The sequence below is a fragment of the Chelmon rostratus genome, chromosome 6, assembly GCF_017976325.1.
Source record: "Chelmon rostratus isolate fCheRos1 chromosome 6, fCheRos1.pri, whole genome shotgun sequence".
Taxonomy (NCBI): Eukaryota; Metazoa; Chordata; class Actinopteri; order Chaetodontiformes; family Chaetodontidae; genus Chelmon; species Chelmon rostratus.
In genome coordinates, this window is record NC_055663.1 from 20563656 (window position 1) to 20576554 (window position 12899).

The 12899-nt window shown below is 39.6% G+C and overlaps 2 protein-coding genes across 3 annotated transcripts; both read left to right on the forward strand.

Annotated features, from left to right (window-relative positions):
- The first annotated feature begins 515 nt into the window (after positions 1-515).
- LOC121607962 (troponin I, slow skeletal muscle-like) lies at positions 516-5124 on the forward strand. The gene is made up of 8 exons (XM_041939037.1): positions 516-617; positions 1422-1467; positions 1595-1601; positions 1972-2016; positions 2151-2282; positions 3566-3655; positions 3828-4001; positions 4510-5124. The coding sequence occupies exons 2-8, from the start codon at positions 1457-1459 to the stop codon at positions 4594-4596; spliced, it is 546 nt and encodes a 181-aa protein (XP_041794971.1). The 5' UTR covers positions 516-617; positions 1422-1456; the 3' UTR covers positions 4597-5124.
- A 917-nt stretch (positions 5125-6041) lies between these two features.
- Positions 6042-9287, forward strand: bpgm (2,3-bisphosphoglycerate mutase). Of its 2 annotated transcripts, none has more exons than XM_041939171.1 (3): positions 6042-6122; positions 6636-7258; positions 7732-9287. In XM_041939171.1, the coding sequence occupies exons 2-3, from the start codon at positions 6658-6660 to the stop codon at positions 7905-7907; spliced, it is 777 nt and encodes a 258-aa protein (XP_041795105.1). In that variant the 5' UTR covers positions 6042-6122; positions 6636-6657; the 3' UTR covers positions 7908-9287. The 2 variants fall into 2 exon arrangements, with proteins under 2 accessions (XP_041795105.1, XP_041795106.1); XM_041939172.1 differs by lacking the exon at positions 6042-6122 and adding an exon at positions 6471-6530.
- The last annotated feature ends 3612 nt before the right edge of the window (positions 9288-12899 follow it).

Genomic DNA, 12899 nt, shown 5'->3' on the forward strand with positions numbered 1-12899 from the left:
GATGGCAGCAAAACTCTTTCACAGCATCACAGGAGACTCAGGCACAGAAAGTCCTGTCTACACCTCATAAATAATCAACCCCTTGTCTGTTATCTGCTGTCTTGTAATGTAAGTTTCTCAGACAATCACAATTTATTGGCTATTAACTATGTAATGCTAAAAATGAAACAGAAGCCTTTGTTCAAGTTATTGCACAGTGAGTACATTATCTTCATATTTGGTTTATGTACTTGATATGAAACCAGCAAAGTTCTCTCAATAAAAGGAAAACAATCCCGGCATTGTTTTGTTCAACTGCGTGATCTAGTAATCGTCTTGGATTGTGTATAGGATCAACATTTATTTCACACACATAATATTGGACTAAAGCTCCTTCAAGCTTCGCCCTCTCCTCCGTAACAAGGAGACACTAAGAAAGCATCACAGGTGGACAGTCCAAGAAAGAGCTTTCACAGCTCATGCTTCTGGGATGTGAGAGCCGAGCAAGAATGGTGTGGACAGAGGGGCTATTTTAGTGAGCCACTCACATGAGCGCTGGAATCTATATATCTACCCTCTTTCTGCCCTTCTCGTCTCAGAAAAAGACGACTCAGGGTATTTGTCACCTACTGTGTAAGGTAAGGAGTTTTACTTTGAAATGTTACAGAACATGAAAGGATGAAACGCCAAATGTACAATTTTCATTACAATACTCTCACTAAAAGTTGGGAAAACTTCTGGATGCTTCCAGAAAAATTAATTGGTGTGAAAAAAGCATGGCATGTATTTTATCTCCAGCACAGCACTTGTTTGTGATACTTACAGTTCTTAGAGAGTGTATTTTGTATTCAAATTAAAGCTGTCTTGTTTTAAAAAGGATTCTCCTTACACGTGGGTCAGGGAGGAGAGGTTTTTTTTTCAGCTGGCTTCCACTAATCTTGAACAGAAGTCAGGGTAGAAGTTATAAATAACATATCACAGTTTGGACTTGATTTATGTGTTCGCCTTTGCAGCCTATTTCCATGCTTGTCATTTTGTAGTGTCATTTCGATGTGGAATCGAAGATTTATTTCTTTTTCAATGAAATGTTATAAAAAAAATGCATATATATATATATATATATACATGTATTTGTACAAAACTGGCATTTTTGGTCTTGGTTTATTACTTTTCTGCTAATTATACATAGCTTGGGTTTGTTTCAGAGAGTATTTTTTAAGACACACGGTAGGTTTGACCTTTAGACAATGTCATACATTATTTGTGTCCTCTGCTATGGAAGTGCAACCTATGGTATGTAGGATTTCTCAGTCTGAAGTGTTGAAAACTGATTTGCTTAATCAAGCCTCTTCTGCTCACATTAAATTAGCTGAGATATAAGTGTGTTCTTCTATAGAAAAAAAATGTTAATAATATTTTTCCTTTATTTTTAATTTTGATAGATTTAAAAATAGGGCAGACACACTGAACTGCAACCATGTCTGAAGCGTAAGTACCCATGTTCCATTTACTTTTACTACACCATAACTCACATTTTAGCTTGTGAAATTCCAGAAATGTAGCAAATTTCTCTTTCTCTTGTCAAATTATGGACACCACCCTCCTAACTGGACAGGCCTATGGTGAGTTTGATTGTACTGTCAAAGAAAGAAAGAATGTATTCAAATTTGAGAAATGAATTCATTGCATCAGTTGTGGGAATACAAAATGCACATGTTGAATTATGAGGATTAGCCTGCACATTCTGCACTCGAAATCCACAAATATGAATAAGTGCCTTGACTTAAAATGAAATTGATTGACCTAACAGTCGAAGAATAAATAAAAAGCGAAAAGTAAAATCCTACTATGGCTAATTTTCTGTGTTTGTTTATTCATAAAATGACTAATGTGCATGTACAGAACAATGAACATTAGGAAATTCACTGTGTAGTGTTGTATATTTGAAATGTTTTGCCAGAAATCCATCATGTAGACTATCTTCTTTTTCAGAAAACAAAGCCAAAGATCTCTGCATCTCGCAGGCTGTTCTTGAAGGTATTTTATGTGCAACTATATGTTAGTCTTGGATAGTGATGCTGTGAAAATCTAGTTCAAGAATTTACTTTCTTATAGTGCTTCTAACCTGACATTGTCTAGCTGGCTGAGATATAATTTTCTGTGTGTACCAGACAAAACTGCTTAAGAAGGCCATGACTATGCTGGACAGTGAAAAGCAAGCCAGAAAAGATGAACGAGAAAGAATCCTGGCTGAGAGGGTCCCAGCACTCCAAGTGTCAGGCCTGTCTCTGCAGGATCTACAGGTACATGTATCACTGAACCATCTTAATCTGCATTTTCTTTTGGTTTAGGCTCAAAAGGAAGTAAATGTTAAATTACATATCTAAACACTTTAAAAGGGTCACTTCACCCAAATTACTTTTTGCCACCAACTGTACCCTTAGTGGTATATGGCCGCAAGAAATTAGGCTTTATTCAGACTGCAGGGAAATCAGATTTTGTTCTCAAATCAGAGCTTTACGACAGTCTGTCCACATTGTTACATGCAAGTGATCAGATCGGATTTGTGTGTCCATATGGGGCTGGAAAAGTGACTTTCAATTTTGACATTGAAGATACATTGTTTGGAAACATTGTTATCCTAATACTGCCCCATATCCAGACTTCACCAACCTATCTGCATGGGGTGCTATGGCAAGGACACTGGTGTTAGTAACTATGTAGGTGACCTATCTTTCCAATATGCATGCATGAGAAATCCCAGCAGTGCCTGTTCAGAGGCCTAATCACAAAGTGCCAGCAGAGCGTCTACCCGTCTGTCCACGGACTGTTGTCTTCTGTGTTGTCCTCCAGACCGCTCTGATATTAGCAGCATGGATTATGCTCAGCCTCCGTCACTCTACATTTTACATTGTTGTTCTGTGTTGCGTTGCAAGTGAAAATACAAAAAATACACTTCGAAATCTGATTTGAGTGTCCGGAGCATCCAGACTGAGATGCATCTACAGAAATCCCACAGGAATCATATTTCAAACCACCTACCATGTGGCTTGGATCTGTGGATCTTGCATCTTCATGTGTTTTTTCGCTGGTCAGACTTTCTACAATCAATCTGTAAATGCCAAAAAAAACGGATTTGGGCTGGCAATCTGAACAAGGCCTTACTTTTGGTTTTATTTGCAGAGATTTTGAGGAATCTGTCACTGAGACTTCTGCTGCCACCCAAATACCATCATAGATACAATGATCAAAGCACTGAAAAATGATATTTTGAAAACCTCAACAGCAAAGCTTCTTGCCAAGAGCAATCTCAGTTAATCAGAATAATGAATAATGGAAAAACAATCCACAGCAAAGTCCTTGGATTAATCTGCCTGCTACTCCAGATGTTGCATGTATTAATATAAACTGATATTATGGTATGTGTTATAAACAAGCCACTGCCTGTACACATGTTGCACTGTCTCTACATTGTTCTTCACTGTGTCAGTATTTCGTGACCAGTTATCCAGACCAGTTACAAGCAAACAAATTCCAGCATTTGATACTTAAATGAATCTAATATACTAAAGGTTTCCATTCACAGAATCTTTGCAAAGAACTACACCAGAAAATTGATGTGGTTGATGAAGAACGGTATGACATCAACAGTAAAGTGACAAAAAATGACAGGGAGGTAAGTAACATCTGTGACTACCCATTTGAGTTCTATCCTTTTTTATGCAAAATCAGCATGAAAGCATATATCCAATTTAAAGGGACGCAAACTGTATGTAAGCAATATTCATTGAGAATTGAAAATTTTGAGGTAACGATGAGAGTGGGTTTGTCATTTGTGCTGGAAAAAGATACAGGACCTGTCTCAGAAGATCTATGAGCTGAAGGGCAAGATGAAGAGACCGAACCTGAGGAGGGTGAGGGTGTCCGCTGATGCCATGCTGGGAGCTCTGCTGGGCGCCAAGGTCAAAGAGTCTGTGGACTTCAAGGCCAACCTCAAGACTGTGAAGAAGGAGGAGGAGAAGGTAAGGGCTTTAACTTGCTTTAACTTATTGCAAAATATTACATGGTGTCACTTCAATTCACTTCACTCACTGAGGATAGTCCACTCAGCATCAGTGCTGCTTTCCCAGGAGTCCTTGGAACATAAATTTAACAATAATAACACTTAACATCACTAAATCTAAGGAAGCTCAGACTTATGTAGCAGCCTGAATCCAGGATATCAACACTAAGGCTACACGGTACACATTTCTTGCATAGACGGATACAAAAGATAGCAGGTTCATTAAAGCAGCCTAAAATTAAGCCCTGATGTGAAACCTAAGTGCTAAAATGTTTTTAAAGGAACTAGAAAAAAGACTGACACGACCTGAGAAGAGTTTTATTTGTTTGAAAAATGCAGAGGAAGTAAGAATTCTGCTGTGTGAAATTGTGGTCTATTAGTTGTTTACAAATCCACAGCAAAGTCAATACAAGTGCTTGTATTTTAAGCTGAATGAGCTGATTCAAAACCACCTTTTCCCCCCACAGAAAGAGGAAGTGACTGACTGGCGTAAGAACGTGGACGCCATGTCCGGTATGGAGGGCAGAAAGAAGCTGTTTGATGCCGGGCAGTAGTTCTTGTGGTGAATTTATTTATGAAGGTGTTCGCTGCTCTACAACAGGTGGAACCAGGGAATCATGTGACTGTTATAATGACAACACATAAAGACCAGGCTAACAAGTAGGTTCTGGTCCAGTTCGTGTTTCAAGTGTTTGTGTAAATGGCAACAGTGAACATGTTTAACTTATACATATAGTTTTTTACATAATGTATTGTGTATTATGAAAAACATATGTATTTAATATATTATAGCTCTGTATTGCTTTTGTTGTTTTTAGCATCAATATGACCTCATGAAAACATCAAACACTATTTGCTGTGTAGTAATGTTACTGACTTGCTTTTTGACCTTTGTTGTATACTAAAATAACAATAAGAAACAACATTTCTCTGTACTCTTTGCGTTTACGATAAAAAATGTTGAGGGTCAGCTGTTCATGGAGCCACATAAGGTGAGCATCCTTGAAAATGACTGTGTCATTAAAACAGACATCACGATGAGAAGCAGTGCTATGATTGATCAAACAATAAAATGTAAATGGAATTGCTCAGAGAAGAATGGTCCTCTGTGTCTTCAGCTGCTGTTGCTCTGCTTACAGCAATGTTTAAGCATTTTTATACTCAGCTTTTAAACATTATGGTCTGATGGTGTATGTCATAAATTTGTCTTCTGTCAGAGGTTTGTGGTTGTTCTCCCTTTAACATCCAGATTATCATTTGAAAATGTTGTAAATCAAATATCAAGAAGTTTTCTAACTACACACACACACGCATATAATTCTTCCCACTCCTTTTTGACATTTGACAGGAACTCACTTGCCATTTGGGGATAAAAAGCTATTCTGCACAAGATGTCTTTTTAAGTGGCAAAAATGTGGTTATGTGAAATGATGCAGCAATTAAACGTGTTGGTTTAAAAAAAAAACTGAATTCAACAAAACATTCAAAAATCTTGAATTAAATTGAAATAAATTACTGTACATTTTGTTTGGGTGAACAACACTGACAGTATGTACCAAACTAGAGGTCAAACGATTACTTTTGTTGATTGGGATGTAAAGTAGTAACATATGCTTGATTGATATCTAGCTAGCCAAACTCCTGGACCATTTCAGGCGGATAACTTATACAAGTTTACATAAACTGTCCCTTCCTTCCTCTCGTAAACAAAGTTCTGGTAGTCCTTGTCTTACAAACACCATAAATCCTCTGAAAACTGTAAACTAAAAGCCCCAGACAACAAAACATCAACAGTTAGCTAGCAGACTGTACCTCTCCAATACATCCATGACTGACTGCATACGGTTACTCCCATTCTTCTCCCTCCACTGTGAACGTGCCGGGCTGGTATTACTACTCCTTATATGGGCATAGCGTTCGACAAGGTTCCCACCCACACCTTATATCCGCCAATCTGAGTGGAGGAAGAGGATGTCAATAATCAACGTTGCCGGAACACCGCTGTACATGGCCTGCCAAATTACTGTCGACAGTCACGACTGTGCAGCACCATTTAAGCCGGATTTAAAACCCACACAGGGTAAGATTTTCACGACATTCGGATCATTTTGGGGTGGGGTTGCAATGAGGCTGTTGTGCTGCTTTTTCTACGTTGGTCCTGTCTTTACGTCGGTCTGAGTGGCCATAATACATGATGTACTAACGGTTATTTACATAGCAACACGTCCATTCAGCCTTTCTAAAAAGATTTTCAGAAACATCCATTGACACATTTCCATTTAGTAGTTAGCTGACATTTTCTATCATTGTTTTGTATCCAGCCTATGCATAAGGCTAGTTAATAAGGCTAACAGTTCTAGCTATCTGCCTTCAGGCTGTCACTTTTTAAAGACAACCTCTAACCTTTTGCGGGCCCTGCCTCCAGAAGTAGTTACCTGCTGCTGAAGTCAGATCAGATACACAGCCCTGTGAGACTATACAGTACATTGTAAGCTGGATATGAGTGCTCTTCTGTTTGAATTTGTCAAGCATTTTCACTTCTCTTGTCATTAACTGCACAGCCTTTTTGTTCATTTTTGCTGAATGTGTGCAGGTCTCTGCAGCTGGTGCTTCGGATGTCCAAGTACAAATTGTTTCTGCTGAGGCATGGGGAGGGGGCCTGGAACAAAGAGAACCGTTTCTGCAGCTGGGTCGACCAAAAGCTCAGCGAAGATGGGGTGAAGGAGGCCCAGGACAGCGGCAAGCTCCTGAAGGAGCAGGGCTACAAGTTCGACTTAGTATTCACCTCCATACTCAGCCGCTCCATCCAGACAGCATGGCTGGTGCTGGAAGCTATGGGTCAGGAGTGGGTCCCCGTGGTTAAGTCATGGAGACTGAATGAGCGCCACTATGGTTCCCTGATTGGTTTGAACCGAGCAGAGATGGCTCTACAACATGGAGAGGAAAAAGTGAAGTTGTGGAGAAGGAGCTATGACATCACTCCACCTCTGATTGATGAATCCCACCCTTACTTCCTGGAAATCTACAATGACCGCAGGTACACCACTTGTGACGTGCCAAAAGAGAACCTCCCCCGAGCAGAGAGCCTGAAGGAGGTGTTGGACAGGCTGCTTCCATACTGGGAGAGCACTTTGGTGCCAGAGATAAGGAAAGGCAGGACTGTGCTCATTTCTGCTCATGGAAACAGCTGCAGGGCTCTGCTGAAACACCTGGAAGGTATGTTCCTGAACTGACCCAAGCTATTATAAACAGTGCACTCTCAGCTTTTGTGTCTTTGTGTGGGAAATGCATCCAGTTCAATCCATCAAGAGCTTCTAGACTCTGCAGGCTGCTGTTTCAGAGTCATTGAAATGGGAAGGACATATCTCAGTTCCAGAAATGGAAGGTTGAACTTTTGCAAGAAGGCCAGTGAGTTTATGTTACATTTGGCTGTGGTTATAAAGTCCACTCTGACCTTTCATCACACTCATAAGTTTTTGAGGCACCATGTGCCACATGACAGTAACTTAACACACATAGGCTGTTACATGATATTATACAGAACAGGATATACAGACAAGCTGGAATTGTGTCTTTGTCATACATTTAGAAATAAATTAGCATGTTTTCATCACATCATTTGTGCTTATTGTGCTAATGTAAAATGAAAGACTGATGTGATTTTAATATTACACTCCTGATTTCAACAGGTATATCGGATGAGGATATTGTCAGCGTGACTTTACCTACAGGGATACCTGTGCTGCTTGAGCTGGATGAAAACCTCAAGCCTGTGAAACCTCGACAGCTGTTGGGAGATCAGGCGAAGATTCAGGCTGCAATTAAAAAGGTGGAGGACCAGGGAAAAGCCAAACCGTCAACTTGAATGCACTAAACTGGCTGTAAGACTTAACATAGCGCTGTTCTTGTTGCCTATGTGCACTTTTAATAGGTACAGTGAAAACCCTTGAAAAGAATCAAATAACTCATTAAGTAACATCAGACAATAACAACAACAATTTGTTGCTAATAAGATTTAATGGATAGGTGTAAGTCGTACAGTGAAGTTGCTGTATGTGAAATAGTGGCCTGACCTGGATACAGAGTGTGTGTCCCAGGTCAGACTGGTCCGGCAGCGGCCTGAGAAAGTTCAGAGATGTACTGTAAATGTTTCAGCACTGTGTTCAGTTGTATTACGTGTAAGCATTGAGGGAGCGTTGGGTTTGTGCAACGTATGTGATTTTTAAGCTAATTGTCCACAACTGCCTGTATTGTGACTTTATTTATTTCCTCATTGACTCTACCCTTGCAGATTAATAGTAATGTGGTGAAGATGAAAAACCTAGAAATACGAAAGAACAAAAACTCCTTTCTAAAAGATGCTTTTCTGTTACATTTACAAGCTCTAGGAATATTCTCCTGCATTTAAACATGTGCCTTCAGTATTAACTCAGCTATTTCCGCGCATCAGACAGGTCTTGCAGTGATTTCCTTTAAGAATAAAAGCACTCTGTTAACAAATCTTACCTCATAGAAATTGAGAGCCAGGCTATTCATTCCAAGAATGGGGTAACTGTGAGCCACAGAAATGCTGTAAATATGCAAAACCACTGCAATCCTCTACTGGTCAACAATTATGAGTCACTCATACTTTTAAATGGCCTATTCAGTTAGAGTTAAGACAGCTGAAGTTGTTTTTCTATGAGGTTTATACCAGTACATTAACTCTGGCTAGGCTAGGTTGAGTTTAAAACACTGTGGCCTACAACCATGGCCATCTGGTTTATGCTTTGCACTTTTGGGGGGATATTATGAGGATTTTTTAAATGTATCCCCTTCTCAATTAAATTCGAACAACTGTGAATGGTAAATACCATTATTTTTGGATAAATGTGAAAAAGTTCTATTGTAAAATACGAGCACTACTTTCATTTTCATTTTCAGTTCTAAATTATTATCATACATGTGCATTTGATGTTGCTTATGTAATGTTAATAACATGAGTGAAAATGTTACAAGCTACTCTTGAGTCTGCACATTACATTATGTCTCATATAGCAGTACTACCTTACATGTCGTCTTATGTTACTACTGTGTGTGGGACAGGCTACTTCATTGTACTGTATGTTGTGTTGTGTCTCTTGTTTGATGTACCACACTGTGCTCGTGTCTGTCCCCTGTCTTCCCAGTTTGTTTCTTGTGTTTCTCTGATACTGTTATTTTGTACACTGGTATTTAATGTCTTCCCTGCTGTTCACAGCGTATGATTGAGACATGATAAGATGAGTCTGCATGATGAAATAAAAGGGAATCCAAATTTTCCTAAAAGATTGTTTCTACTTCTGTGCTCTGTGTCAGTTTTAAGCTTCATTTTGTCAGATAATTCATCATTTTGCCACAGGAAGGCGTGTCAGATGTTACACTGACATAAAGTTAGTTATAAATTTGTGATGGAGCAATTGAAACTAATTAGAAAACAAACAACAGAGCAGTTTGGGAAATACAGATATGCCTGCAATTTGGATTCTGGTCGCCTTTAGCCCACTGGAAACAATAAACAACTGAGTCTGTTTGGCTGCCTCAGATGGATCCAGAGGAGTGGCCCTTCATTCCTCAACCATTTCTGTAATTCGGCCAAACCAGTGAGGCTGAGCCAGGGGGAAAAACCCTCTAATTGGATGGAAATGCTTTTAAATGGACATGATGATCAACACAATTCTTATTCCCAGCAGTGAGGCAGCAATGATACAGACATTATAACGTATGGACCACAGTGTTTGCATGTAGCCAACAAGTCAACACATCTTATAGCCACAGGTCATTATCCAGGCAGGCATCTGAAACACACCTTCCAGTTTACATTTCTTATCAAACCTGCATTCACACCAGCAAGCGAATGAGTGGAAGATGACTGAAAATAACAAAAATATATTTATTTATGACATATACAGCAAATTATTTCTATTTTAAAGACCATATCATAACAGAACCTGCATCAGATAAGATAATCCTTTATTGATATTATCAAGAGTTGGATTACACTCAGACTGAATGCACTGTGAATAACTGGAGGAATTAAGGGTGTTAGAGTTTAAATACACATCAGCGCTGTGTGAACATCACTGAGTTGCAGCTGGAGCAGGCGGGGCTGTACACAGCACGCTGGCCTTATAAACCTCCGGTTGCTCTCTCTCTCTGCTGATTTCCAGCAAGAACGGTCACTTTGGTCTGTCGGACTGGTAAGTTTGATGATGATGATGTGTGATGCTATCTTATGGTAACTTGCAGATAAAAAGGGATGTTATTTTTTGTATTCAGAGTGACTTGCATGGAAGAATTAGAGATTTGCAGAGTCGAGCAGATAATTACTGGCACCAATAACTGCTAAAGCTGTGCTGGTCTCCATAAGTCATCATTTGATGTCACGACAAGGTAGGTGTATGGCTCATAAAAAGGCTTAAACATTATTAGCCAGTTTAAATTAGGAATCTACATCCAAATTACTATAACTTAATTGTTGACTTTTGTTGTTATATAGATATGTCTTCCTCGACTTTAGGAAATATATTTTATATCTGATTTAATCTGCATACACCTGTCTTAGAGTAGAACTATGCTTTTGAGATGTTGCAAGTGCTTTATTCATATACCTCCCATCAATCTCACTTTAAGACATCATTTCTTAATTGTACGTGTTGTATATCTTACCCAAAACACTCTTCCATACAAGAAATTTGATTGTACTTGCCGTATAACATCTTATCCAAACATTCTACAGCACATTATTATAATTAAATCAAATTCAATTAAAGTCGATAATGACAATTAATTTCAGTGGAGGGTCATCCAGCTATCTCCTCATGAGATTCTTGGAGAGTTGAAAATATACACTGCATGTATGATGTGTGACACCAGGAAGGGACGACCTGCATTGCTCTAACAGGGGATGACGGAGAACTGACAAACTCCTCATTCCCCTTTCATGAAGTCATTGTAAGCTGAAGCGTGCATTTTGTTGGTGTACGCTTCTGCAAATTGGCGGCTTCAAACTCCCAAATTTCCCTCTCCTCGAGGCTGAGCGCTTGCATCTGCTCGGTCCACCACAGCAGTTGACACTATAATTTGACTTTAGTTTCTGTCACTCATACATTGAGCAGACGTCTGGCTGTGGAAAAGCTGTTTGCCGTTGTTGACGTGCCAAGTCAGACTCCTTTTCCATAGATGGTGTTGAAGATAAAGCTTCAACCACACAGGGTTGGAGTGTGTGAGTTTACAGTCAGACCTGTTTGGAGACTGGCAATGTGTTTGGAGAGCATCCTCGCCCGCTCTTGTTTACTTAAATTGGGGATAATTTTGCGTCACATGAGTGAAAACAGCTGCATGTGTACAGTATGAAGTGTAAAAGTTATTTATAAGAGATTTGACTTCCATAAACACTTAACACGCAGCTTTGTAACAACAATACAAAGAAGAGGCGCTCACAGATTTGTATTTACTGACATGTTTAGACGTGAATGACGTATGTTCTCCATAAAAAAATGACCCATGAAATTAGCGTGATCCAAACACTAATTGTGCGATAGCTGTCTGGTGAACATGAGCACAGAGGACTTTTTTCAGTTCAAAAGAGAGGTTGTGAATCAAATTTGCCAAATGATAAACGGATACAGTTGCAATTCAGCTGCTAATGCTTCAGTCTGAGCACAGATGAGTCTTTGTAGCTTAAAAGTGTTGTGATTTGTTAGAGATGCGGGCTGCATGCACTCTAGTCGTACAGGTGGGACACTCTAAATAGGGGAGGAAATCGTTTTCCGCATGACCAAATTACAGGAGGGGTAGAGGTGAGCGTTAGCGGCTCTGACATTAATGGAGTCATTCATCAGCAATCAGTCTGCCATCAAGTCTGCTCAGATGTAAGGAGAAATAACATTCCTTACATCAATACTGGGGCGATTTTGGAGTAGGATTTATTTGATTAAATGTCCAGCTGTTCTTATTCCTCTGTTTAAAACATCTCATATTATAAAATGAGCTTCCAACAGCCATAGTCAGTTTATTGACAGGAAGACAATCAGCCTTCCAGTCGTACTTTCTGCCTCCAAGTTGCATTATGGAAAGGTGATTAATGGAAAATAAGTTGTTCTTGGATTGCCACTTTGTATTGCAGCAGGTATTTCCTAGAATAAACCATGCTCTCTGTCCATGGCCTTGCACTTTGCCAAGCTAGGACACTACAACTAACACTGCCTGTGTGCTTCCTTAAAAGGAGGCCGAGTACACTCATCTGGTGGGATGCAGAACAGGGAGTGCACATAGCTGTATCTGTTTCCATTGAGTACCCAGTTGTGGAGGAAACTGTAACTCAGCTCTGAACTTGGACCAATTTAACCTCTTGTGTCAGCAGACGTTTTATTTCAGTTTCAATGGTCACTCAGACTCTCAGTTGATGTCATGTTTAAGCAAGCAAAAATTTCCACTATTTTAAGGCACACCTGTCAGTTGATGATGGACTCCCTGTGTCTTTTTGCTTATTAAAACTGAGCTGCAGAGCACTGTGTGGAGAGCTGAAGAGCCTGAGCAAGTGTCCTGTGGAGCCTGTTAACTTGGAGACGATAAGATGTTTACAAATCTCCACTTTACCCGCTGGTGGTTATCGGCCTCAAACACAACACACACTCATTTTCAACCAAACTGTACACAAACATTTTAACGAGCAACAGAAAAGGTCACCGCTACACGATGTTGTGGCTTGTAAACTGTGTGGAATTCGTATCCTGGTCAGGGACTTTTTCATATGTGACCATGTTTGGTCATGTGGAGTAAGCGGCTTCTTGATTGATTGCAAACACCTCTCAGGCAACTGTTTATTCTATAAGCA

Coding starts and splice junctions, on each gene's coding strand:
- LOC121607962 (XM_041939037.1), top strand. Junction 2,283..3,565: donor TGTCTCTGCAGGATCTACAG/GTACATGTATCA, acceptor TTCCATTCACAG/AATCTTTGCAAAGAACTACA. Junction 3,656..3,827: donor TGACAAAAAATGACAGGGAG/GTAAGTAACATC, acceptor TGCTGGAAAAAG/ATACAGGACCTGTCTCAGAA.
- bpgm (XM_041939171.1), top strand. CDS start 6,658: ATGTCCAAGTACAAATTGTTTCTGCTGAGGCATGGGGAGGGGGCCTGG. Junction 7,259..7,731: donor TCTGCTGAAACACCTGGAAG/GTATGTTCCTGA, acceptor TGATTTCAACAG/GTATATCGGATGAGGATATT.